We start from the raw sequence: 27,641 nt of genomic DNA on the forward strand, positions 1-27,641 counted from the left end.
TTGTGGCAAGAAGGATATATGTACTCCCAGTCAGGTCATAATTGTAAGGTTGATTCCTTCACTTTGCCGTCCTTTTTTTTGCCATTAATTTTGACTCCTAGAGAGTATGTCTCTTTTAGACTACCCTAACTCCGTCATTGTTAGTACCAATGAAATGACCAAGGTTATTTCTTCGTCTTTGCCTAGTTCCCAGAGCTTGTTGCCTCTTGGAACTTGGACGGTAGAGACTTTTCTGGGATGGCAAACTATAGTTGCCATTCTAGGCCTTTGTGTCTTGAATGGGAAGTTGTCTAGCCTTGTTCTGAATACTTGAATTTGTCCTCAGCAGGTTTTGTACTTGTAGTTTTTCTTTCTGCAACGAGTGTAACTACCTTCCTACTTTCTTTCATTAATTGTTAACTGGAGGATTCCTTCAAGGGCCGGTTTGAAGTGAGTATGTGTCAACTTCCTAGTCCTTCTAAATCTCTTTGCCAGTTTCTCAGATTCTGGTTCCGGCTTCCTTTTTTTGGATGGACAACCTCGTTTCATAAAGTGTTTCTCTCTTTTTATCTTTGGTTGATTCTTGTCTGGAGGTTTTTTATTTGAGAATGTTTTTGCAGATTTCGACTTATCCCAGTCTAGGTAGTTCCATTCCTGCTATTCCTCCTCATCCCTTCCTGCTTCCTGAACTGCTTTTTCCCATTCCCCATCGGTATCATATTTGTTCATAGAAAGTTACCATCTAATCTTAAAGAACAACTTTTTATCACATGTCATATACCAGGCTGGTCCTGTTAGTCAGGCGTGGAGATTCAGATTATCCATTTTTCCCATAAATATCTGAATGTTATTTTTATACTCGACTAACTCCATGTCCTATATGGCTTTATGTCCTTCTTTGAGGGGGGCTTACCTACTGGTGAATTCATGTTCAAAGCAAGTCTATGAGCTCAGTTCTAGGTCTTATTCCTCACCACTCAGGCCATCCATTGCACGCTGATACTATACTGCTATTGGGCTGACCTGATCGCAATTTGACCTCCCCAGGGTATAGATGATATGTTCACAATCCTCATCCCAGATCCTGGAATTTCATTCAAAATAATCCACATATTGGGTTAACCAATAGTAGATGCATTGACTGGTCTTTGCTTCAAAAAATCAGGGTGCGTCTGCTAGCCATTTAACAGTTTAGGCCAGTGTTTCTGCAAGCACATCGGCTGTTTCACATTGTTCCGGGATCAATCTCCGTTTGAATCTGGATGGTTCTCCTCTATGCCATCCTCCATTTCCATCATCATCCCCATCATCACTCTCATCATCCAGGTTACCACCTGCTATTATAGGAATTCCAGGTTCTTCTTCTCTCTGCTTTCCTTTATTTCACGTAAGTATTTCTTCAGGTTCCTCCCTTTCTGTAGCATCTTCCCATTCTTCTGAGACAGACTCCAACACAGCATGCCGACCACTTTGTTGTCGGCTTTCTAGTGCTTTAAGTTTCTGAAAGACTAGGGATAAGGTATCTGATATATGCGTTTGATTCCTTTGAATGGTGGAGGTAAAGTCACCCTAGCGGTCTGCCTCTCTTTCATGTCTAGAGGTCACATTGGAGATCAAGTTTTGAATTGCTTAATTCTGTTGGGTCTGTTGTACTCTGAACTCCTGAAAAGCTCATTCCAAAGTGAGATCTAGCTTGAGAACTTCTCACTGCAGTTAGATGATTACTCCCTTGTGATGCTCTTGTCATGCATCTTGTACTATCAGTTCAGCAGCTATTTCTCACTTCATACTTTCTTGGATTTCTCAGATATTTGCTTCTACCACAGTACACTGCTGTAATATAATGGCTATATCATTGTCCTGTATATCTTGTCCTTCCAGCAATCTGTGCTGTACTTCTATCAGCCCTCACACAATGGCTTGTAAGTCAGCTGACAGAGTTTTGAATACAATGTTGGCAGTATTGATACTGGTTGAAATATCCTGCCGTATTTGACCTATAACTATTCCAACTCGAGCAGTAAGTCTTACTAGGTCTACTGCATGTGTGTTAGGACGTAGTGTAGAGGGTCCTGAAATGGAAGAAGGGGCCCTAGAGGATGGTAGAACAATAAAGATTTTGCCTGCTGGTTTTCCAAAGGGATTTTTGAGAGCCGGGGGAAGAGAGAACCAACAACTGAGAGTCGTGGAGTGGTAATCTACAGAGGTATCCTGTGGGTCCCTTGGAGTAATCAGCTTATGAGGTTAAGACATCATCTTTGCTTGTTTGCGAGCTTTTTTTTCGTGTACACAAGCTAGGACGCCTGTGTTTTTGGAAGTTTCCATTCAAGTAGCATAGGCGGTGGGACTCTTGGTGTCCTGGCCGTGTCGTATAGTAGGAAAAGGTAGGTCGATAGGTAGAGAGCCTTGGTAACAAGGAGATCTAACAATATACTGTTAGGCAGAGACAATCTGGTAGATTTCAGAATTGTCTAAGCCAATCAAGATTTGTTTCTGTAGATGAAGATTGTCTAAGAAGGCTCAAAGTCACTCATTTCATTTATGACTACTAAGAGTGAAGTAAATTTAGTAAAGTAAGATAGAAATATAAGAATAATATTATATTGTTAAGGTCTCTTCTCCGTTACTTGATGATGTCTAAAGCTTGGGAGGCACTTCAATAGTTATATTCCACGTCTAAGTGTTCATGGACTACATATATTTATCTTACAAGTATGTCTCTATTTGATTATAACTCACAACATTGGGTATTCTTGAAAGGTGCGAACACCTGGAGATCCTGAAAATCACCATAGACTCTTTTGTAATTATGATATAACTAACTCAGATCTATACTGTTCCCAATAGTAGTTATCCAATCTTTAGAGTCTTTAGACTTGTGGCCTAGTTCTCAAGTCAAACTGAGTTGGCCCCAATTGTCTCCATCATTGATGAAGTAATCAGTTTCATCTGCTAGTTACATCTGTGAAGGTAGTTGTAATCGCAACCTTTTTCAGCTCGTCTGATTTTAAACCTCCATAACTCCTTACCTAACCAATAGATATTTTCCAGCAGACTTCCTACTAATTCACAGAAAGTTATTCCACCAGATTGACAAATATTCCCTCGGTCGGCAACCTTTGGTTGCTGTAGGTAATAGGATTTCAATCTCTGTTTTAGTATTGGAAGCTATCCTCATAGCTACAACGTTTTCCGAAACCAAGTTGCAATACTCTGTGATGTTCAACAGCTTCTATAGTAGTGTTCCTCAGAGTTCTAGACTCTTCCAAATATTCTAGAGTAGATGTGAATGTATTGGTCTCTTGTTAAGATCCTTTACCATTCAATACCATCTCTTTATACAAAAGCGTCCTGTTAATTATGGCCCATACCAATGGTATTACTTCTTTGAAGCCTAGTAACATTCTGAATAGTTATTGGATTTACTCCGTTCCACTTCCCAGACCTAGCTGGTAATCCCCTCTCATATACTCTGCAAACAGGATCTGGTCCGATGAATGGTAGCAACGTCCTCAGTGTTAATCTGATACCTTTCATTCTGTAGTATTATAGTCACAGGACGCAACTAAGATTGATATGTCTGATGACATGCAGGCCCTGTCAGGGGGCCGGAGGGGGGTGTTGGAGACCAGAGATTCTGATTCTGGGTGAGGTTACCCTACTTAGGATGTTTCCTGAGTATCAGATCCCAGTATTCCTAACAGTAGGAGAGACAGTTGTCTGATATGAGTACTTTATAACCATGCTGAATACACATACTGTCATTTAGGAAATGAAGAAACTCTTACAATAATAGACTAAGCATTTAGGCTCTTTTGTTGTATTTATAGCAGACTGGGAGATTGGCGATATGAATATAGTTTTCTTGAAAGGCTTTAGAATTTTGATCTCTTCCAATTACCCAAAGTTTTCTCTTATCTGTTCGAGCCTGGTTGATGATATAGCAGGTGGTAATTCAGGTCATTTTATTCTTACCTTCGTTTAAAGCCTTGTTTACTACAACTTGAACATTTGATGAGTTGGTGTAATGATCCCTCCTCGGATGGTTAGTTTTTAGCGACGGGAAAAAATATATTTCTCTTCCTCTTCTGTTTTTTGCCTTAGTCTTATGATAGTACTAGGCCTCTGCCTATGTTATCAATAGTCTAAGACCTTTGTCTTCTATCAGGAACACCTATCGTAAGCTTTCTCTAACTCTTCTTTGTGAAGAGCTTTCTTCAGCATAACTATTAACGTTGCAAATAAAGATAAAGATTGTAAAGAGGCTTTACATTCATTAAGGTCATAAGTAGGAAAAGTACTTAGAACAAAGCATGAAGAACCTATCCTCCTCGACCGCATCGGCCTCCTTATATAGTATTGTTCCCACCCGTAGTCATGTGACCCAAAGTAGTCACATGTGCAAAACCAAATCATAACAAACTAGTCATGTAACCAAAGTAGTCACATGCTCAAAACCCACGACCTCATAGCAAGGTCATATGCGAAAACTCATAAACTAATTGTAACACAATAAACAAGTCATATGACTTGACTGAGTCATATGTGTGAAACCCATGATATCATAACGAGGTCATGTGCGAAACATAAATCATATGCGCAAGGCATACCTGCAAGGCACACTCTCAAGGCATACTCGCCAGGTGCACATCTCATGACCCATAATCGAGTCATATACGAAACATAACAAATCATAACATAATAAGCCATATGACCCAAATGAGTCATATGCATGAAACAATAACATACCTATGACTCATAATCATGAGTCATGTGAAAACCTTTTCCATGCCAAGCCATGTTCGTAATATTAGCTCCTCCCCCTCTAAGCCTGAGTCCTATCAGGCTTTATTCCTAAGTTTCAATAGTTCCCATCCTGCACGACACATGGACCTCCGAAGCCTATTGAACTTGTCGTCCACTTCCCACCATCCTATCCTCACTGTTTCCAAGATAAGGTTCGCCATCTCGATCATGCACCGTTAACTGTCGTTTAGCTGTCTTAACTGTACAATTGTTTTTTCATTTGCTGAGATTGTGACCTCAGCCTGTCCAAGTTGTTCCCTGAGTTCTCTGATTTGCCTGTGCAGGCTTCTAGTATCCGGTTCCATTTCCGTACATGAACTTTGGCCTCTCCCCTTCCTGGGCCTCATCTGCGAGGCCCTAGCCCTCTACCATATCGTGGTGTCCTTTCTGTCCAACTCTTTTTATGTTTTATCCTTCTGCGGGTAGTATCCTGCAGTGATATTCTTCATCCTGTGCATCTTGCACGTGTTATTGAAGCACTGTTTCCAGTGCTTTAGGGCATGGTCTGGGTGTGGACCATACTTTTTGTATTCTCTCGAGAGCCACCTCGAGTCTTCCTTGCCCCCATAGTTTGTAGGACATCCGTCATCATAGTATACCATCTATGACATGGCGTTATGCTGTGCTTATTTTACCCTTTCACTGAGTTCTTTGTCAGTCGGCCCCATGAATGGGTATTCGGGACTGGTTGGTATGATTTGGTGGGGGCTATCGCCCCAGCCCTTGTGTGGTTACAATGGTGCAGGAGGCTTTTCCTCCCCTTTGTCTTGGTTGAATGTAGTTGTTACCTGGGCCAGGCTTGCCTGGGTATCGCTGGTGGAAGATTGAGATGGCATCTTGTGCGTGTTCGAGGTTGTGTGCAGAGTACCAAGTTTTATTGTGTTCTGGTTAATAACCTGTCCACTTGGCCCGGTATTGTAGATTTTCGTTGAAGAAGCAGGGATCAACTATCTCGTCGAGTTTGTATTCTAGTTCTCCATTGAGTTCAATTGGAGGAGGAGGAATAATTGTTTGTAATGGAAACTTATTGTCGTTGTATAATTCGAGGAGTGAGATGTGAAATTTGTTGTGTATTCGTATCGAGGGTGGAAGGTCGAGTTTATAAGCTCAGCTGCCTACCCTTTCTAGTATCCTGAATGGTCCAATTGTCTTGTAGTCCAATTTCTTTGATAGTCGTGTCGTATAGATATTGCGTGGTATTAGCCATACCATATCTCCCAGTTGTATGTTTAGATCCAGTCTTCGGTATTTATCGTATTGTTCATTTTGCTATTATTGTGCTCGACTCATTTCATATTGTAATATCTTGTGTAGGTTTCCCATGTCTGCTTTATCCAGTATTATACTGTCAATCATATGATATGTGGCCTGACTTTGTGGATGTTGTCCGTAATTCACGAAGAAGGGTATTATGCTGATTCTTTCCTGTTTACCATTGTTGTATGCGAATTCGGCCATTGATAGCAGTTTGTAACAATCATCCTGTTGGTAATTAACGTAGACCAGTAAATATTATTCGAGTATTGCTTTTACCTGTTCCATTTGTCTACCCGTTTGTGGGTGAAATAATGTGCTCAGCCTGTTTTGTATCCCTATTTCTCGAGTTACTTTTTTTCACAGTCCTGATGTGAACAAGGTTCCTCGGTCAGTAATGATATTCTTTGTGAGGTCGTGAAGTCGGAAGACTTAACAGAAGAATGTTTGTATCAAATCCCTCGTGTCCATATCTTTTCTGACCGGAATGAAGTGTCTCATTTTGGTCAGATGATCCACCATGATCAGGATGCTATCGCATTTCTCCGATAATAGTAGGTCCGTGATGAAATCCATAGTAATTGTTTCCCATAGTCGTTCGGGAACTTCATTCGATTTCAGTAATCTGTATGGTGCATGTTTAGCCATTTTCATCCTTTAGCATATGTCTCAATTCTTGACATCTCTTTTGACATCTTCACGTAGTCCTGGCCAGTAAAATGACCTCGTGATGAATTCTGTGGTTTTCACCGCTACTCCATGTCCTACTATTCTGATATCTTGGTGTTGTCATATAATGTCTGTTCTTATCTTTTCTTCTTCCGGAATTCATTGTTTTCCGTCGTACCACATGTTTCCCTCCTACCATTGGCATAAACCCAGAGCAATTCCTTTCATCTGCTTTTTTCCTTCCTCCAATGCTTTTCTTACTGCCTGAATTGTTTTGACTCTTTCGTTTGCCTTCTCGATTTCCTTTTCTTCCATTGATGTGAATTGAATAACCTCCCTTACCTTGAAGTAGGTCTTTGGTAATAGTGTTCATGTTTTTTGTTTGATCCTTTTGCCTTCTTTTGTTTGTGGTTTGTCGCTTGCAATCCTTGTGAGAGCGTCTGGCTTTCTGCTCTCTTTTCCTGATTGGTATTCAATTTTGAAGTTGTATTTACTGAGAGGATCCATCCATCTTATCTGGCGGTCATTCAATTTTTTCGTGGTCATGAACGCGACAAGATTGTTGCGGTCGGTTAGAACTAGGACCGGATGGTCGTTGTTCCGAATGTATCTTCTCTATTCATTTAATGCTTGAACTATTGCTAATAGTTCGTTATTTGTAACGTCGTAGCTGCACTCTGCGGGGGTCATTCTCTTGGATTGGTAAGACACTAGACTCCATTTTCCATCTTCACATTGTTGCGATAGTATGCCTGAACATACATACTTTGAGGCACCTGTTTGATTCATTGTTCTTCAGTTTGAGTCAAAGTGTACCAGTATTATTGCTGATGTCAGATGTGTCCAGATGGTATCGTATACTTTTTGTTCTGTTTCTCCCTATTCCCATTTCTTGTCTTTCTTGGTCAGGTTATAGAGTAGTTTTGCAAGCCTGCTAAACCCCCCTATGAACCTTCGATAAAAGTTGCAGAATCCCATAAAGCATTGAACATCCATTTTGTTGTTTGGTTTGAACCAATCCCATATTGCTGTTGTTTTGACTGGGTTGACCTTGACCCTACTCCGATTGATGATAAATCCGAGGTATTCAGTTTCTTCTTTATAGAATTTGCATTTCGTTGGATTGATCTTTATACCTGATCCTTGTATTGCAGCCATGATATTGCTGACATCCTTCTGATGTTGTTGCATGTTTCCCAAGTAGATGAGTACATCGTCCAAGTATATGATGTAACATATGTTAAGGTATTTGTTAGGTACCATATTAATCCATCTTTTAAATGAAGCGGGTATATTGGTTAGCCCTAAAGGCATAACCAAGTATTCAAACATTCCCTATCTTGAGGTGAATATTATCTTCCATTTGTCTGCTACTTTGATGTGTATATCATAGTATGAGTCCTTGATGTCAAGCTTAGTGAAGTATTTTGCTGACTGTAGTCTATCCAGTGCTTCTCTAATTCAAGGTAGTAGATATCGATCTTTCTTGATAACCGAATTGAGGGCTCTGTAGTCTACACAGAGTCTTATCTTTCTATCTTTCTTTTTGACGAATAGTATTGGAGATCCTCCTGATACGAAGGAGTATCTGATTCATCCTCACTTTAGGTTTTACTCGATATACCTTCTAAGTTCTTTGAGCTCCGCTTCTCCTAGTGGGTATAACTTCTTATAGGGAATCTCTTTTGGTTTTCACGTTTTCTCGTCTTTGTCCAGCTGAATCTCGTGGTCGATTCCTGGTCTTCAGGGTGGTAGCTCCTGTAATGATCCCTCCTTGGATAGTTAGTTCTTGGCAACAGGGAACTATACTTCTCTTCTTCTGTTACTTTCTTTAGTCTTATGATAGCGCTAGGCCTCTGCCCGCGTTCCCAATAGTACAAGACCTTTGTCTTCTATCGGTCATGCCTATCATAAGCATTCTCTAACTCTTCTTCATGAAGAGCTTTGCTTGGCATAACGATAACGTTGCAAATAAAGATAAAGATGGTAAAGGTGTTTTATATTCATTAAAGTAATAAGTAGGAAAAGTACTTAGAAGTCAATCTAATGTTATTTAAACTCGTACGGCCAACACTGGTATACAACGAGCCTCCACTGGCACAGGAATACCGCTAACCAGTATACCACTAATCCTAAGCTAACTAAGTCTATGGCCCCGCACCTGCCATCCCCGAGTCATGCCCGCACTGCAACTAATTACAAGACCATCAAACAACCTAGTGCCCGCCCCAGTCCAAGTCCGTAGCCCCTCTAGTATAAGGCCAACCAGCACTAAGGGTAGCCAAAGTCGAGCAAAAGACCGACCTGACCAGGTTCCTCATCCAATAATCATAAAATCACTACCACCTGGTCTAAATACCATCCTACAATACCTCCACCACAGTAGAAAACCAAACAAAACACACAAACTAAACATACTGACGACACAATGGCAGGAAGGAGGCAACCAACATGTCAACCTCTCACACCTGCATGCCAGGCCGTCAACCCTATGATCCCACTTTACCGGTTGCCTCCAAGGAGTGTACCAGTAAGGAGGACTGGTACCCGCTGCCTGTCCCCCAAACAAAACACTTTAAACAAAGGAAATACATAGAGGTAGTAACAGACCAAAAAAGGTCAGTGGGGCCTATCTCGCACCCGTGGTACCATGCCTCCTCCTGCCAACCCCATAGCCAAACCAAAGAAACCAAACAAACTACACAAATTCCAGCACGCAAGACCCAAACAAGTCCAACCAGGTGGTCACAACCCACTGTCCGCACAGGTGGCCATCAGCTAGCTGCTCAATCAGGGAGCTTTACAGCACTCAGCAGCTGCACCCAACAGCCTAAGCCAGACTGGAAACACTTAATTAGACCTCGCCTAACCTGACGCAGGCCCGACCGGTGCTCGCAGTTGCCTCTCCCCCCCCAATCAGCCCCCGCCAAGTCCCACACACCAGATGCCACCGAGCCCATCCTGCTCTCCCAGCTCCTCAGACAGATCAGCCATCCGATAGCCAAAGGACAGCATATACCTAGCTTCATCAAGCAGCCACTGGTCTTGGCCGCTCAACAGAGCCCCAACCCTCAGTACCTTGTAGCATAGGGGGCCTACCAGCCTCAACCAGGAGCGACAAAGGAGGCAGCACCAACACTCAAAGGCATTGACACAAGCCACACCAGCCAACCCAGTTGAACCGCAATCCAACCAAGCTGGGAAAAAGTCGGCAGAACCAGCCGAAGCCAGCCCTACAGGTCCAGCAATAAGCACAGGCCGAGCAACGGGCAAGAGGCACTCCCAACTAACACGACATGAAGGGGGAGGGTGAATGAACAGGAGCAGACAAACAGAAGGTAGGCCCCACTTGCAATGGGTGAAGCCGCCAACCACAATCCACAACTGAACCACTCAATCACATGGACAACACGAGTGTCTGGCAGCCAATCGTCCCACACCACCCTAGGCAGCAACAATAACTGCACTAGGGGGTAAGAGTTTTCAGGATCAAAGTCATCCCCACCGAGGTGAGGAGGAAACACCTGACTGAACCACCTTAAATGCCACAAGGACAAAAATTCCAAGGGAATGGTGATAAACAACATTGTAGGATTCTGACTGTAGAAATATAATGTAATAAGGAGGGGCTGGACAGGTACTGCCCTGCTACCTGAAGAGCGATGCGGCCGGTATGACGGGTTAAGGACACGGGACAGTCATCAAGCGAACCCATGGGCATTTTGTATCGTGAAAACTACGGACTCCATTAAAACCTAACAAGAACATGAGCTGGCTCAGACAACGACATGGGTAATCCCCCTAAACACAAAATTTAATCCCAGCAAAAGAACGCGAAACCTGTGAGTAGGCGATAGAGAGGAAGCCGAAGACATTTTACCGAAAGAGGCTCATAAGCAATCATGATGAATAGCTCAAAGTGCCAGTATTGTGAGATAACTAGCATACGATGAAATGAGAAGCAAACAAGTAATCTGCTATGCAACATATAACAAACCTTAACACCAAGAACTCCAGGAACTACTGAGCGATCTCAGATATCTCCCCAAGAATCTGAGGCATCAGAGCCAATCATGGGTGAGAAGGAATCGCTCGGGGTGAAGCGATGGCAAGGATGAGGAAAAGGACTTAGAACAAAGTGTGAAGAACCTATCCTCCTCGGCCATATCGGCCTCCTTATATAGTGTTCTTCCTGCTCATAGTCATGTGACTCAAAGTGGTCACATGTGCAAAACCAGATGATAACAAACCAATCATGTGACCAAAATGGTCACATACTCAAAACCCATGACCTCGTAGTAAGGTTATTTGCAAAAACTCATAAACCAATCATAATGCAATAAACAAATCATATGACTCAACTGAGTCACATGCGTGAAACCCATGACCTCATAACGAGGTCATGTGCGAAACATAAATCATATGCACAAGGCATACCTGCAAGGCATACTCACAAGGTATACTAGCCAAGCATACGTCTCATGACTTATAATCGAGTCATGTGCGAAATATAACAAATCATAACATAATAAGTCATATGACCTAAATGAGTCATATGCATGAAACCATAACATACTTATGACTCATAATCATGAGTTATGTGAAAATCTTTTCCGTGCTAAGCCACATTTGTGATAGCCCCTTAGCTTCCTCTTCTTGGAATAGATTCGTGAATTGATGATATTCCTTTGGATTCAATTCTTTCAATCCCTTTTTGCTTTGGTATTTCTTGTCTTAGATTGCTAGTTCCGTGCTGATGTTGATTTTTACTAGGACCTCTTTTTCGTCTTCGTATATCCATTTAAGAATTGTTGTTGTATCTCCTCCTCGATATTACCGTCCAAAGGATTGTGATGTAATCTCCTTGATCTCCATTCTTTTTGTTGTATCTGGCTACTTTTGGTCTGTGCTTCCAAATCCCTTGTCTCCCCTTGTAGTTTCTTCCATTTGATCTACTTCATGTAGATCCTCTTTGTTGATTTTTCGATAATCAACTGTGCGATTCGATTTCCTTTCTGGACTTCATAGTCCTCTGGAGCCAGGTTGGCCAAGACCACTTTGATTTCACCTCCATGGCCAGCATCGATCACCCCCACCATGGTCATGAGTCGATGTTTAACTGCTAGACCACTTCAGGGTACTATCTGTCCATAGGTGCCTTCTGATAGTCCGATGGCTATTCCTGTTGCTATCGTTACCTACCCATTGGCAGGTATCTTGGTTTCTTTGTTAGTATACAGGTCTTGTCCTGCTATCCCTTTAGAACCCTTGGTAGGTACTTTTGTATCCAGACTCTCTTATCTTGTCACATCTTGGCGAACTTTGCATGCAAAGTTTCTTCTTCTGCTTCTCGTATCGGTGTCGTGTATACTACCGGTAAACTGTTGAGACATCGTGTTGCACAATATTCGCTGATGAAGGTCATCTTGTTCTCGTTCCAATCAACTGTCGGGTTATGTTTTTGTAACCATGGCATCCCTAGGACTATCTCATAGTTCTTGAGAGCAGCTACCTGAAAAGTTGCTGTTTCCCTATGACTGTCAATATCCATAGGTACTGTCACCCTATGGGTTATAGGACACATTGCACTTGGCTTTCAATCTGCTAGGTAGACTTGTCTTCCTTTCTTTACTTTTTTGGTGTGGAGTTCTTTTTTGTCACAAATTTCTTTGTCGATGAAATCTTCAGTCACTCCCAAGTCGAGTATTGCATCTGTTGTTGTTTCTTCATGCTTTTCATTGTGTATTTTCGTCTTGATCATTACATCATCTCCATCTTCTTCTCCCCTTTGCGTGTGTAGTGCTGTGTAGTAGTTTGCCAACTTGATGGGTTTTCCTGGTCCACATCTTGGGTCTCCCAGACCACCATTTACTGGGGACCCTCATCTTTTTCCACCGATACATCCTCGGTCATCATCTCACGGATATTGGTTTTCTTTTAGAATTGGAAACAATTGTTTCCAGCTGCCTTAGTTTCTTGGTATCCATTGTCTGGTCAGCTTTAGCATTCTCTTATCCGATGTCCTACCTTCCCGCATCTCAGGCAGAGTTTGTTATTCATCCTCCTAGCATATTCTTCCTTAGATAGGTTCAAGGCTAGTTGTCACGAACATGGCTTGGCATGGAAAAGGTTTTCACATGACACATGGTTATGAGTCACAGGTATGTTATTGTTTTACGCATATGACCCATTCGGGTTATACGATTTATTATGTGTGGGATTTGTGATGCTTTCGCACATGGCTCAAGTATGAGTCATGGGACGTGCGCCTGGCAAGTATACCTTGTGAGTGTGCCTTGCGGGTAAGCCTTGCGCATATGATTTATGTTTTGCACATGACCTCGTTATGAGGTCATGGGTTTCACACATATGACTTGTTTATTGTGTTATGATTGGTTTATGAGTTTTGCACATAACCTCGTTACGTGGTCATGGGTTTTGAGCATGTGATCACTTTGGTCACATGACTAGTTTGTTATGATTTGGTTTTGCACATGTGACCACTTTAGGTCACATGACTAGGGGCGGGAAGAACACTATATAAAGAGGCTGAGGCAGCCGAGGAAGATAGGTTCTTCACGCTTTGTTATAAGTACTTTTCCTACTTATTACTTTAACGAATATAAAACATCTTTACGATCTTTATCTTTATTGCACCATTATTGTTATGCCAAGAAAAGTCCTTCATGAAAACGAGTTAGAGAAAGCTTACGATAGGCGTTCCCGATAGAAGACAAAGGTCTTGTACTATCGGTAACATAGGCAGAGGCCTAGAGCTATCATAAGACAAAGAAAGAAGAAGACAGAAAGAGAAGTATCGTTCCCCATCGCCAAGAACTAACTATCCAGAGAGGGATCATTACACTAGTTCTGATCTTAGTCTGTCCAATTCCATTAGTTTTCTGTGTGGTAACGTTCTGCTCTCACCTCACATTGCTTGTAGTCGGAAGGTTCCATCTGTATTCCTGGACGACCTGACTATCCTATGCGCTATGGTATTTTCTGAATTGTTCCGTACCATGTTTAGTTTGCTTTCCTTGTCTATTGCCCATCTTGCAAATCATTCCAAAGTTGTATAGCGTAAGTCTGAGATTCCCGATGCTTCTCGTATTCTTTGATTACAGTTTCTTAGCAGGATGATCTAGAGAGTAGCATCGTCGAATTCTGCTTCGTATTCCAATGGTCGACATTTGTTCCAGTATTCTGGAAATGTCTGCTTTCCTTGTTGGAGTTTCTCCAACTTTCGTCTTGCGGTTTCTTTGGCATTGGGATCGCCAAATTGTTCAAATAGGACCGACTTGAATTCTGCATAGGTGACCCAGTCCCTTTGTTTCCTTCCATCTTGGAATGGCATAATCTATTGCCCAGCGAGTCCTCTTAACAGAGATTCCACAAAGAGAATCTTGCTCAAGTCATGATGTTCTCCATCTCTTTCAACGGAGAAATATCCTTCGCATTGTACTAAGAATATTCGTGACCTATCTTTAGCTCACTCATATATGTCAGGTTCTTTTGCTTTTAGTCTTTGAATATTTCCTTGTCCTGTATTTCGTGTTGCTGCGAGAAATGTCTGAAACTAGTTTTCAGTCATTCTGAGTATGTTGATGCCTGGCGCTGGAGCAGCTGGGGCTGGTGGCCCAAGTACTGCTAATCCCGACATATATCTTCCTGGTCGTAGAGTTCCTATTGACAAGCTATCAGCAGGTGATCCGTTCTCTGTGATTACTTGACTTGCTGCTCTCAAGCGCTCTACTGAAACGTGATCTAGGGCGTCGCTAAATCCCCCTAAGTTAAGGTTTTGATCATCGATGTCAATATCTCCTTCCATGTCTGGGTTGAAGGAAGCCGTCTTGTATCATTTGGCGTCACTCTAGGTGACGCTTTGAAATGTAATAATTCCTCCTTGGATGGTTTGTTTTTGGCGAAGGGAAACGATACTTCTCTTCTTCTTCTGTTTCTTTCCTTAGTCTTACAATAGCACTAGGCCTCTGCCTACCTTATCGATAGTCCAAGACCTTTGTCTTCTATCGAGAACACCTATCGTAAGCTTTCTCTAACTCTTCTTTGTGAAGAGCTTTCCTCGGCGTAACTATAAATGTTGCAAATAAAGATAAAGATCGTAAAGGGATTTTATATTCATTAAGGTAATAAGTAGGAAAAGTACTTAGAATTCAATCTAATTTTATTTAAACTCGTACCGCCAACACTGGCATACGACGAGCCCCAGGGCCGGGCCCCCAGGTTGTCGCATCCCTGATACCACTAACTAAGAACTAACTAAACCTCCAATCCCGTACCTCAAACATGCCCGCGCCATGCCCTAACACGAATACTAAATACAAAGCTATCAACAGTAAAGAAAAATCCTCCGCAGCCCAGCCTACCCGCCAGCCAAGTTACTCGTCCAAAATATAAAAGTTCCACTACCGCAACCTGAATGTGATCCTGCAAAAACCTCCTCCACAATAGAAACCCACCCAAGCATCCCCACTCAATGATCCCAGGACACCCCATGACCACCCCGGCACCAGTCCCCATTCCCAAACAAAAGAAACACCCAACTCCCAAGCGCGTAGACCCAAGGGAAAGCCAACTTACAGGGCGAAAGGCTCTCTAGCCAAGTGGGTACGAACTATCGTAGAGAATCAGGAGGGTATCGCACTGGCAGTGCAGCCCAAAAACCTCAACGGAAGCAGCTAGAACAAGATAGTCCCCAAGCGGTCGGCACTTGACCAAACAAGCCCAGGTATTCAACTCTTCCTCTAACTCCTCAGCTCACTCTGCAGGCGGCGAATCTGCCACAGACTCTCTAGTAGCCAGTTTGCAGTAGTGAAACAGCAAAGGTAATGACCCTTCTGAGTCGGGGACAAGTGGCACAGGTGAGGTCTGGTCTTGTTTGACCCAGCACTTCTTGTTTTTCTTCCTCTTCCCACACCCAGGTGCAGGTCTAGTAACAGGAGTGAATGGGCCACCATCATCACCACCCACTGCCACAGGAGGGACGCCACTAGAGGCATTACCCTGACCAGTCACAGGCTCAGCCCCAGAGGACTCTGGCACCTGCCCCCCTAAAGGGGGTAATACCACCACAGCTGGTGTCACCATACCAGGATCCACCCTACCCAAACCAGGAGCAAGCACCTCAACCGGCCCCAACGAATCAGGAACAGGTCCACCCACACTACCAACTACAACCTAAGCTGCAGAAGGGGCCGTGATAACCGGCGGCACACCATTCCGCCGCAGGAGCTCCTCTGCTGGACCCTGAGAATTCTCAGGGTCTACCCCACCCCCACCAACTAAGACCACTGTAGTCACCGAAGCCACCGAGGGGACAGGTGAAGAGAGGATAACTGTGGAAACTTCAGCCGCCAACATCGTGAGATAACCATGATTAATAGCATGTTCATTCTTGAGGGCAGCCAACAAGGTAGATATACTTTCCCAGCGTGATGAAATCGCCGAGAAAGGATGGAGATGTGATGCCGAAGGCGAGAGACTTCGGCCTCTAGGGCAAAGTTCTTCTCGACAGCACGAGACAGAACCACCAACGAACGTAAAGCGGACGTGGCAGAGGAGACGGAGGCTCGCTTAGCCATTGCGACTGTAAGGAGGCGACTATAGTGAACAACTGAAAGGATAGGTAGAAGGAAGAAAAGACTTCCAGCAAACGTAGGAGGAAGTATAACAATGAAGCCCACGAAAGATGTTCGAAGTTAAAGACTTGAAGCCTATCATGAGATAGAAATCAAGGACTCTGATTGGATCGACACCGAACCTTCACTACCGACACAGGGTGAAAGAAGTAGGAAAAGTACTTAGAACAAAGCATGAAGAACCTATCCTCCTCAACTGTATCGGCCTCCTTATATAGTATTCTTCCCACTCATAGTCATGTGATCCAAAGTGGTCACATGTGCAAAACCAAATCATAACAAACTAGTCATGTGACCAAAGTCAAAACCCATGACCTCATAGTAAGGTCATGTGCTAAAACTCATAAACCAATCATAATGCAATAAACAAGTCATATAACTCGACTGAGTAATATGTGTGAAACCTTTTCTTTTTTTTTTTTCTTTTTTTTTTATAATCATGTATTCATTGTTTAGGTACAAGAACTCGCATGCAGCGGTAGCTATGGCATAAACAAAACCTTAATCCCAAAGCCAACAAAACAAAGGAAACTAAACTATTGCCTCCAATAAGCGCGAACAACCCATATCGCAAGGCACATAAACAGCTAACTATAATGGGAAACATTCAAACTAAACATAAAGAAATCCTACAAGCAAGGAAACTAAAGGAGTATTTTTCCACCAAACGACTTAGTCCGAGGGCGAGGAAACAAGTGAGGGAATGGGGCTCTCGACTAGTTGAGCACCGGAGGAGTGGTATATAATTGCAGGCATGTCCGGGGGAAAGCCAACCGAGGTGGTGGCTATGTAGGTGGATAGGCCGTGAAGCAGTTCAGGCGATGTCCAGATAGGTTCCCCTTCATCAATGTACTCGACTCCCGGGAGGTGAGTCTCTCTGGCTCTTTTATGTGATGGGCATTCGAGAATGAAGTGGTGGAAGGATTCGGGTTCCTCCTCACAGTAGGGACACGTGTCGAGGGCGTCCGGGTCTCTCCATGATCAGTGGCTGGCCAGGTAGCTCTTTCCTGACCTCATCTGATGGATCCTGCCCACTATAAATTTCTCCAATCCCATGAAGGGGTGAGGCGACAGAGTGGGCGAGTAGATGTATCTGGGGGGGGGTGGGTATTGTTTGATCCCAGCATTTAGGAGGAACTGATGACATCCTTTCTCAAGGGTTGAAAAGGGAGGATTGTCAGGTGCCGTAGGGGACAAGGGCTCAGGGAGGAGGGCATGTGACGCTAGTGGGATCCTAGCAAGATGACCAACAAGCTTACCCACATGGTGGGCTATTGCGTCAAGTGGGAGATGCCTCCTTACCGGCGGGGATGGCGCGGGGGTTTTCCAACTCAGGGGCCTATAGCCCAGTGAGATCCCTACTGTCAAGGCGCGGTGGTCCTCTGGGGAGCAGTAGCAAGAGGTTGTAGGGAAGGAGCAGTGCAGCCGAGCAGTTGCCTGGTTTCTTTCCGGGGGGAGGCACACCATCCTCAGCGCTGCCAGGTGCTGTCGGTGTTCAATAGGCCTTGTATCGGGGGGAGGGCCGACTCGCAGGGGAGGATACCAGTGGGGGTTTCAGAGAAACAGTTGGTGACCCAGCGTTGAACCTGTCTCCAAAAGACAGCAAGCCTGTCGGTCATTATTGCAGAGGGTGAGAAGAGATCTGCTCCGAAAAGGAGTATGGGTGCGAGGAGGGATGACGCTAGCCTATGGCAGAGGAAGGGCGCTAGCCCCTTCCCTGGGCCCGATAGCTTCTTAAGCATGGAGAAGGCACCCTGGGCAAGTGCTAAACGTTTCGAGAAGTGAGTGCTATTTGCCTACCAGAGAGAACAAGAGGCCGGCTCAAACCAGTGGCCGAGCCAACGGACCACCCCGGAGGGGCAGAACAGGAGGCCATCAATGACTATTGGGAGAGTGGATGTGAGGTCCCTTTGTCTGGGCGTCCTCCAGTACATGAGTTCAGTTTTGGGTACGGAGAAGGAGACCTAAAGATGCCTGCCCCTTTGAGTCAACATTTTGACCAGGTGTTGGAGGCGTTGCATATTCCTCCCATAGGAGTTGGAGGCAATAGTTACCACGAAGTTGTCCACATAAGATAGGATTAACCCACGCGGTACCGGAAAGTGGAGGGACAAGACATAGATGACAAACAGAAGAGATGAAATGGGTGAGCCTTGCGGAGTGCCAACCTGAACTGGTTTGAAGACTCTGGGCGATCCCTGAAAAACGAGACGGCATTGCCTTCCTGTCAAGAAGGACCTAACCCAGGAGCAGAGGTATGGAGGTATGCCCTTTGAGCGCAGCATATGAAAGAGGTCATTAGGAGAGACATTATCAAAGCCTCCCTTGATATCAAGGAACAAGGTAGACGTAACCAGCAGGGGCCTTTGCAGAGTTTGAACTTCGTGAACCAGAGTCGCACAGGCATCGAAAGTGCTGAGCCCTGGAAGGGAGCCGCATTGATGTAGGTGTAGCAGACCTAACGACCTAGCCAATGGTGAGAGGCGATTTGCTATTATCCTCTCCAGGATCTTGGAGACTGTTTGAAGGAGGACAATTATTCTGAAGGAAGCAGGTATGTCATAAGAGGGTTTGCCTGGTTTGTCTAGGACCACTCCGTTCGCCATCTTGAGCGACGCTGAGTGGAATCCGAAACAGACTAGCGGAGAGAGTAGCTTAACAAGCAGGGAGGGATGGGCTATATTAACCTTCTTCCAGACTGAGTATGTGAAAAAGTCGGGACCGGGTGCCGAGGAGGAAGAGGACTTTTCGAGTGCCGGAGCTATCTCTTCCGCCAGTAGGGGGGGTGCATCTTTGAAGGCCCTGAGAATAGGCGGGCAGAACGCTGGGGGCCTAGGAGGGAAAAAGTGAGAAAGTAGGGCGTCATTCAGTTCCATGGGTGACGTTGCTTGTGGGAGGGATGGGAACCGCTCTGGGGGTTTTCCGAAGGCGAATCTCTTGGCTGTCCATACGTTTTGGGGGGTAGCACTCTCAAGGAAGCGTGACCAGTGCTCTTTCTTAGCCTTCTTGATAGCCTTAAAATAGGCATTTTTGGCCAAGCGAGTAGAGGCTCGAGTGTTATCGGAAGGGGATGTACGTGCTTCTCGGGTATGGGAATGGTGGACTTTCCTCAACTCAGACAAGGTATTGGACTACCAAGGTTTTGACCTTATTGAGGGTTTTTTCATTGGCGTATGTCTGGCGAGGACTAAGCGTATCCTGCCAAGGTTGATGTCGAGCCACGTGCTAAGTGCCTGCTGAGTTGAAAGGGGTGGAGGTGGCGTAATCGTGAGGGAGCCAAGGTCCTCCATGACCTTGGTCCAGTCGGTAGCCTTCCAGTGCAGCGTGAGCTGGGGGGGAGGACATATGCGTGAAACCCATGACCTCATAACGAGGTCATATGCAAAACATAAATCATATGTGCAAGGCATACTCACAAGGTACACTCGCAAGGCATACTCGCCAGGTGCATGTCTCATAACTCATAATCGAGTCATGTGCGAAACATAACAAATCATAATATTATAAGTCATATGACCCAAATGAGTCATATGCATGAAACAATAACATACCTATGACTCATAATCATGAGTCATGTGAAAACCTTTTTCATGCCAAGCCACGTTCATGACAGTTGGGCTGTTTATTGAAGACAAGACTACTTTTATCAGTCTTGTAAATATCTTCAGAACTAAATCTTGAGAGCTATTCTGCTAAAGAGGTACAATCACTAGGAATCTCTCCATAATCAACCTCTCCAGAGTGTTGATGCCAAATAAGTCTTCCCATCTGAAACTGTGATTTAAACTGGTAAAGCCAGCCTGAAGAAACATCAAAGTACTCATAGTTCTCACCTACTCCTCACTCAGCAAGCTACTCTATTATCACCTTCAATTGAGTATGAATAATTTCATTTGTTACTAATACTAAAGAAATTTCTGCTACATCAATCGAAATTGATAATAGGTACTCTAGGATTGCAAAACAAGAAGCACAATTATTTTGCTTGTTGGCGCTGAGACCTACTAATGTTATTTACTATCCTTAACAAACTTCACAACTATAAGAAACTGTGCTCGGGAGAGATGAAATACTAAAGCAAACTTGACTATCAAATAATCATATAGCAGAGAGTAAATCTCACCAGTTGGAGGGCCCTCAGCAACATTTTTTTCCCAATTCTTTAAGTGATCAGAGAGACTTTGGATTGCCATATATCCTCCATCTGGTCAACAGAAACATTCTTCTAGTCCAGCGAAGCTGGAAAGCTTCAATTTCAAATACTTTGGTGTAGACAACAGAGTTCATATTTCTGCAGCGGGGTTAAATTGAGCTTCTGTGGTGTTTTCCACTTTTTACTGCTGTACCCAAGCTTTGCCGGAGGCATCTGGTAGGCTCTGAGCTGAGTTGATTGTTTATTGTAAAATGCTTTTTCTCGAGTTGAGCATTTGTGATAAAATCCCTTCTCTTTGAGTTCAGTATTGTAAGGTTTTTTTAAATTCTCCTCTTCAACTCAGCTCTCTAGATATTTATTTTCAAATCTGCCCTCATTTAAACCTTTTATGGAATAGTTTAAAGACATGTTAACACAATTCTCACTCACTTTTCATCTTTTTCACGGACCATTTTCATCCATGATTTCACTCTCTCGGATGTTTCATTGTTCAGGAGTTGGCCCTCCGGGACAACGGGGTGCGACTGTACGATACTACCGGTACAGTACCCGTACAAGTAAATTTACCAACCCCACAAGTTGCCCGCACCCCGTCAGCGCTCCAATCCCAAAAGCCACATCCACCGCAACGCTATGATACCACCACCACCACCAAAGCCATCATAACCCCCCATCTCCCCCAATCATGTCCTGGAAAACCCCCTTCCTAATATCCCTCCAGTCCCGCGACATCCGCGAAAAATCCCACGACAATTTCATCAGTGCCTACACCCGCCTGGCGAACCGAACTTCCAACCCCACCACTACCTCCGATACCTCCGACCCGACCAATCCCCCACCCCCGGACCAGCAACTGATAACCGACCTCCTTGCAGCGCAGACTTCAAAAGGGCTATTGCAATCACAACTTGCCGCCGCCCAAGCTGAGGTCGTGTCGTTGCAGGCGCAGATTAAAGCCCTCGAGAAAGTGGCCAGGGAGAAGGAAAGGTTGGAAAGAAAGAACGTGGATCTAGAGAGTGAGGGGCGAGATAAGAGCCGGGTTATACAGGTTTTCTTCCCCCTTGTTTTGGCCACGATGTTTTGGTGTGGGGAATGGGAGTGGGCTGATTGTACCTGTGATGGACAGAATTTACAAGACGAGATGTTGACATTGACCATGGAATTAAATGTCCTGGCGGATAAAGAGCAAGCTACAAGAAAGGAGAACGAAGATCTGGTACAGCGGTGGATGGACTTTGCGGAGACCCGGGCGGAGGTTATGAATCGTGCTTCTAATTGGGAATAACAATCACGATCAACCTTACTGCATAACCTTTTACACACTAACAGCATCCCCATTCATTCCCTCATTCTGTCATTCCCGCCTTCACAGCGACTAAATTGTTGTACAGTATAAAGGCTATTGGCAGATAACGGGCTCGTAAGGGGAGAAGGGAATAATTTGGGTATATTAGCACATCCATTCATATAGGGAATACATTAAAACAACTAAGTTCAACTATCGCCTTCTGCGATCAGAACGATCGGAGGCCAAAAACTCCCGAAGCATACTCCCGTCTACCGTCTGGACGTAATACTTTCCACCGGTATCGGTCCAACTAACCGAGCCCGAAAAGTACTCCTTCTCCTCCACCCTTAGCCGACTGACCGGGTTTTCCGCATTGCGCGTCGTGATAACGTGGTTTATTGGAACGAACGGCTTTAACGATAGGATTCGAGCACCTTCCTTGAGGTCCAGGAAGAGGTTCAAGAGCCGCTGGTTGAGCTCAGAGTCGAATACGTAGTTGTTTACCAGCACTACGTCCGCTCTTTTGAGTGCTTCAGCTATCCGCGCGCTTTCCAAAAAATCGCCCTTCTCCAGTCTGAATTTGCCCGGGTTGATCCCCCACATGCGACACCGTGCCGCAAATTCCACCTTTTGCCTATCGGCCAGTCTCGTTGCATTCTTCATGATTTCGCACCCATATGCTTCGCATCCCGTTTCAAGTGCCGCATGTAGTACAACATTCCCTGTCCCACTACCAAGGTCGACAAACACCTTGCCAAGTCCGAGACCCGATTCCCTAAACAGCTTGGTGGTGAAGTTAGGCAGAAGTTCGCCGTAAACATTGCTAGTGAAAGCTTCGTAGTCTTTTAGCGACTCGACTTCGGGCGCGACAGTCCGAGCATACGCTTGTGACAGAATATGCTCTACAAGAGGGAACGGGAGAGACTTCATCCTGGCGATATTGGCCTTTATGGTGCCATCTCGACGGTATTTCGCTATTAGGTTGTTGTATTTATTAAGGTTCTCGAGAAAGTCTTGGGCTTTTTCGTTGCGAATTGCCTTACGCATGTTGTAAACTATTCCGCCAGAGCTTCCCGACAGAGTGCCCGTGAGTAGTTTGTCAGATTCCGGAGGTGTCAGTAGGTAAGTCGCCACATGCTCCGCTGTGCTAAGAATATCCAGATCGGGTGAAAACTCATCAGGTTCCGCAAGGCGAACAAGTTCGTACCTAAAAGCCGTCAGCCTCGGATTTATACTATCTAGATCTGAAGTTGATATACCTCTCTGGATATGTCACTCCTGGGTATTGAAGCTTAACAGATAATAGCTTCTGGTCCGTTTTCCGGAAAACTAAACACCGCCATTAGTGACAAACCAAGAAAACGCTGTGATTTCCAACTCATACTCCGCGATGGACCCTTCCCTCCTTCTCTAATTCCCATATTTGCAATCATCTCTGCGTGGACAAAATGGCCCTCCTCAGGCTTCCGAGTGGGCGAAGCTTTACGAAAGCTAGCCGGGTTCACCAGCTTCCTCCCGTTACCAACCACAGTATCCTCTTCAGATTTTGTCCGTTTAACAGCTCTCCTTCCCCTCTCCTCATCACCACTCCCCCCCTCCTCCTCCTCCTCCTCGTCACCCGACTCCAAGCGCTGAGACAACGGCGACCTAGATGACGACACAGCTCTTCTGCCCCCCGGCGAGGCCGTCGATTCTGGACTTGGCGGCTTCAACAAATCCGACGACGAGCAAGTCCTCTTAACCGACTTCTCCCCATCCACATGTTTTCTCTTGAGAGAAACGGCCGACGAAGCCCTGCTTCGGGGCCGGGAATCCGGAACCTCCAAAGTTGATCTTCCAGTTTTACTATCCTCCCGAGACTTCTTCTTGGTGATACTGCTGACGGGGCTGGGGCGGTCTGACAGTGGTTTGGGAGCTCGGACGGTTTTGACGACATACTTTTCCTGAGCGATGGGTTTTACGCCTGGCAAGCTGAACTGGGAGAAGAAACTCATCGTGTCAAGATCCCCAACCCACACCGCTTAATAAGAGCAGAACAATAATGAAGACGTTGCTCGGGCAGCCGTGCCCTATTAGTAGACCCAAGGTGGCGGAAGACCCAAACCTAACCCAACCCCAGACTCAGATCAAACCTCCAACACAAAACGTTACCCCCAAGCCTCGAAGAAAAAACGTTGATGAGGAGCTAGATGTCGACGTGGGGGGTTTTGCTATAAACGGTTCAGAGCCACTAGGGTGTTCTCGAAGGGGATTCTCTTTCGATCAAGGAAATACCGGTATTATCCCAAAGAGCGAAGATGAAGAATAAAAAGGGATGAGATGAGGATGATTACAACGGTTTTTTTTCTTCTCTCCCGTCCCCGGCAAATAGTAGGAACACTGTACTGTACGACACAAACAGGCAGCAGTCAAAGAAAGAAGTGTTTGTTTCAGGTTGATTTGAGCTAAAATAAAATGAAAAGCGAAGTTTGACAAAAAAAAAAAAAATAAGAGAAAGGAGGGGGAGGGGATCGCAGTTTAAGGATAAAAGAGATGGAAAGAAGAAAGAGGTAGAGACAGGGTGGAAGAAGGAATTGATGGAAGGCTCAGTAGAAGCTTGGTACGCAGATGGTTCTTCCTTTGGGTCTCTCTCTCCCGTTATTTTTCCCCTGCCATGGAAGCGGATGCAAGCTTTGTCGATGCCAACCGCGCGTGTCTGGCGCCGGGGTAAATTTTTCCCCCTCCCACTATTCCCTCCCAGTGGTCTGTCCCTCATCCAATCCCTTTAGCCTCCATCGAGGGGCGCGCGACCGATATAATAGCACAGCTGCACATCATCGGACAAAATTTACCCTGATACCGTGAAAAAAAAAATCAACAGTTAGGCATAAGCCAGACCCGACTGTGCCCAAACCCGAAGTTCCATACTGCTTCACGCTGGTGTCGAATGAGTAGGAAACAATACAATACCCCCCTAACAAGTGAGCCCCGGGCGTGCCGAGCACTCACCACCAACTGCGCCAAAACAGAAAAATTGTGCTCGACGACAACTTTGAACGAAATCATGCATCATTCAGAGCCCCAGTAGTGACAAGCTCAGGAACATGCTCACATGACTATTCGTAGGCATATGATACCAACCAATCTGTCTCTTGACGGGGGAAGGATGTGTCGGCAAAGCACTAATCAGGATTGCCCGTCATGGCAAAAGACCCTGTTCCCCCTCCTGTGTGCCTGCATCCCTGCCTCATACCCTAGGCCCTGGGCGATCAATCTCACACACGTGACTCACTTTGCCAATGATTGGTTTTGCAGCGTGATGAAGGTGGAAAGGTGTAGAAGTGCTCGTACATGGACCGGAAGCTTCTGGCGGCATTACAACCTAAATCAAGGGTCGTGCTACCGGTAATTGATCCATAAACCTCTTGGAATGTAGAATCTAGAACTCCAAAATAGTTGCCCTGCTACTCGAGTACAGTACTTACTCCTCCCGTCTAGTGGCGCTAATCATGTATCCTAGACCTTTCCATCGCTTGTAAAGCACTCGAGAATCGGTAGCTCATATTAAGGCTTTCCGTGCTAACCACGATTTTATAATCCTCACCGCCTAAGTCTCCCCAGCGGTAAGATAATGTGTCCGGTTGTTCATGTCTGCCAGACCACCAGACCACGTTTCCTCAAATGAAATCGACAGTGCTAGTTAGTCATTATCCCACAAGGACCTTCCTGATTCATTTCTTTCAACCCATTTCTACGACTCCCGCACCAACTTCGACACTCTCATCAGCCATTTGCAATCTATCTATTCTAATTTCCCACTAAGCACCCCACCCCATATGCCCTTTGGCAGTGGCAAGTTTAGGAAGTTTATTGGATATTGTTGTATCCTCTTCAAGGATGCGAAAAGAAGAGAAAACCGGATCGTGAACCAGGCATCGACCGCAGGATACAGTAGCCTCCGAGGACCTTTTGTACCAGATGGGCTGGGGAGAGAACAATTCAATTAGACAAAATCACGGATTACTTGTCTCAACCATGTTCGAATAGCTTGCTAGATCCCCTCACACATATGCGGACTCGCACTTTCATGCCTCCAACGAGAGCCTAACCACCTGAAATCCAAGACTCATCTCTACCCGAGATGGGATCAACCGGTAATACTCAGACTTCCTATCAATTATAATTTCGTGGTCGATTTATCGACGTCCATAGCCACTCCATATCCTGCTTTCGCTCCATATAGTCAATCTGCATCAGATCTTTCAGCATTGCCCCTCCGGGACAGAAGAGATACCAAAACTCAAAGATCTTCTCTCATACTCCTAAAATACCAGTTCCAACTAAAAAAGGTAAAATTATTCAACTAGTTCCTACGGAACTAGCAGGGGCAGGACTAGCCTCTACTCGCACCTGCAGGAAGTTTTTTTGGTTTGGCTAGGAGCACTGTACATGCACAGTTGTAGTTACAGTTAATTATAAGGTAATTTACTAGGATATCTAGTATCCACAGATCGCTAGCGTAAGGTAATAAACACTGACAATGAGCCCTACGGCTCAGGCTCGCAAAGCCTCTTGACTGTGGGCCTTTATTTCTGCCCCGGGGCCTCAGCTCGGTTTTCGGAAGCACAGATTAGTGTAAGATCGAATAAGTTTTGTTTGTTGTTTCTTGCTCTGTTAGCTATCTTGCTTGCATTCCAGTGCCTCCTTTCGCGTAATTGGCCTCTCTTACCGGCGGACAATATCATACCGGTTCTTCCATTTGGTAGTCGTGGGTGTTAGGTTATGGTATTGTAGATGGTAGGTGCCCACAGTTAGGCAGGCAGCCTAGGTAGAGCTCCTTGCGTTAGGCATTCAGTTTGTTACTACCACTGACGGTCAGCCAGTGAGAAAAAAGACAAAAGAGAGAGCAGCAATAGTTACCTTGTAAAGTCAACAAACTCCTCGCTCAAGACGGGGGCCCCTTTCACTAGGATCGCAAAGAACCAAGAGTTGAAAGAGTGGATGGGGAAGAGTGGATGGGAGAAATCAAATCGAGTACATAATCTTTAACATACCCTCGAGCATACTGCCCACAGAACCAGTGACCAGAGGAATATCACTCGTTGAGATCTTCGTACTTGCCTTTGGGTACGATATGTCAAACCTTCCAGATATCCCACAAGAAATAGCCATACCAGCGCATACCCGCGAAAAGACAATAATAATAATAATAATAATAATAATAATAATAATAATAATAATACTAACGGGAGAGCTTGCTCCATATGTCAACTTGATATGCAGGCTCCTTACTTCAATTCGCCGAATCTCCAGAAACCACAAGCCATTCACACTGCCACGTCTAGGAGGATACTAGGTCCGAGTACGCCAACATAGAGACAAATCCGAAAACAAAGATGAACCCCCCCTCTTCCCCGTCAACGCCACTGGCCTGGCCACTTATACCAGCAAGCATAGACCGGCCGCCGGCGTTCTCTGCGAGAGCACCACGACAGCGCAGACCCGAGATACCCCAATGTATGTAACCGGCTCCGTAAAAAGACAGGTTAGGCTCACCATTCAGTATATTTTTCAGGCGCCTGAATTCCGAGAATCCAACGATCTCCAGGTTCGTGTTTTACATGTATAGGCAGGGAAATCTTACGCGATGCATTCGAGCACAAACCCAGAGCTGGAAGATCCGGGAAGTCTAGATGTTTAATGGTTAAGAATAAACCCTTTCATGGGTCAAACCAAACACTAGGCTGATGGGATCAACTACTACTACCTACCTACCTACCTACAGCTAGAGAAACATCTAGGCCAAAATCCAGGACAAAGAAATCAGGCATTGGGCAACAGAGTAACACGGCAGGCA

The 27,641-nt window shown here is 45.0% G+C and overlaps 2 protein-coding genes; one reads left to right on the forward strand and one right to left on the reverse strand.

Annotated features, from left to right (window-relative positions):
• The first annotated feature begins 21,128 nt into the window (after positions 1 to 21,128).
• GSTUM_00007722001 (uncharacterized protein) lies at positions 21,129 to 22,009 on the forward strand. XM_002839620.2 has 2 exons: positions 21,129 to 21,565; positions 21,644 to 22,009. The coding sequence occupies exons 1-2, from the start codon at positions 21,203 to 21,205 to the stop codon at positions 21,800 to 21,802; spliced, it is 522 nt and encodes a 173-aa protein (XP_002839666.1). The 5' UTR covers positions 21,129 to 21,202; the 3' UTR covers positions 21,803 to 22,009.
• A 6-nt stretch (positions 22,010 to 22,015) lies between these two features.
• GSTUM_00007723001 (uncharacterized protein) lies at positions 22,016 to 24,314 on the reverse strand (the record flags this gene model as incomplete). XM_002839621.2 has 3 exons in its annotated part: positions 23,190 to 24,314; positions 23,103 to 23,134; positions 22,016 to 23,068 (listed from the first exon to the last, which is right to left on the reverse strand). The coding sequence occupies exons 1-3, from the start codon at positions 23,236 to 23,238 to the stop codon at positions 22,016 to 22,018; spliced, it is 1,134 nt and encodes a 377-aa protein (XP_002839667.1). The 5' UTR covers positions 23,239 to 24,314.
• Between the last annotated feature and the right edge of the window lie 3,327 nt (positions 24,315 to 27,641).

Source organism: Tuber melanosporum (assembly GCF_000151645.1).
Source record: "Tuber melanosporum whole genome shotgun sequence assembly, scaffold_39, strain Mel28".
Classification (NCBI taxonomy): Eukaryota; Fungi; Ascomycota; class Pezizomycetes; order Pezizales; family Tuberaceae; genus Tuber; species Tuber melanosporum.

Bases quoted from the DNA above. Each gene is read 5' to 3' on its own strand.
- GSTUM_00007722001 (XM_002839620.2), top strand. From the start codon at position 21,203: ATGTCCTGGAAAACCCCCTTCCTAATATCCCTCCAGTCCCGCGACATC. The intron at 21,566-21,643 runs GTTTTCTTCCCC...TGTGATGGACAG, and splicing joins ATAAGAGCCGGGTTATACAG to AATTTACAAGACGAGATGTT.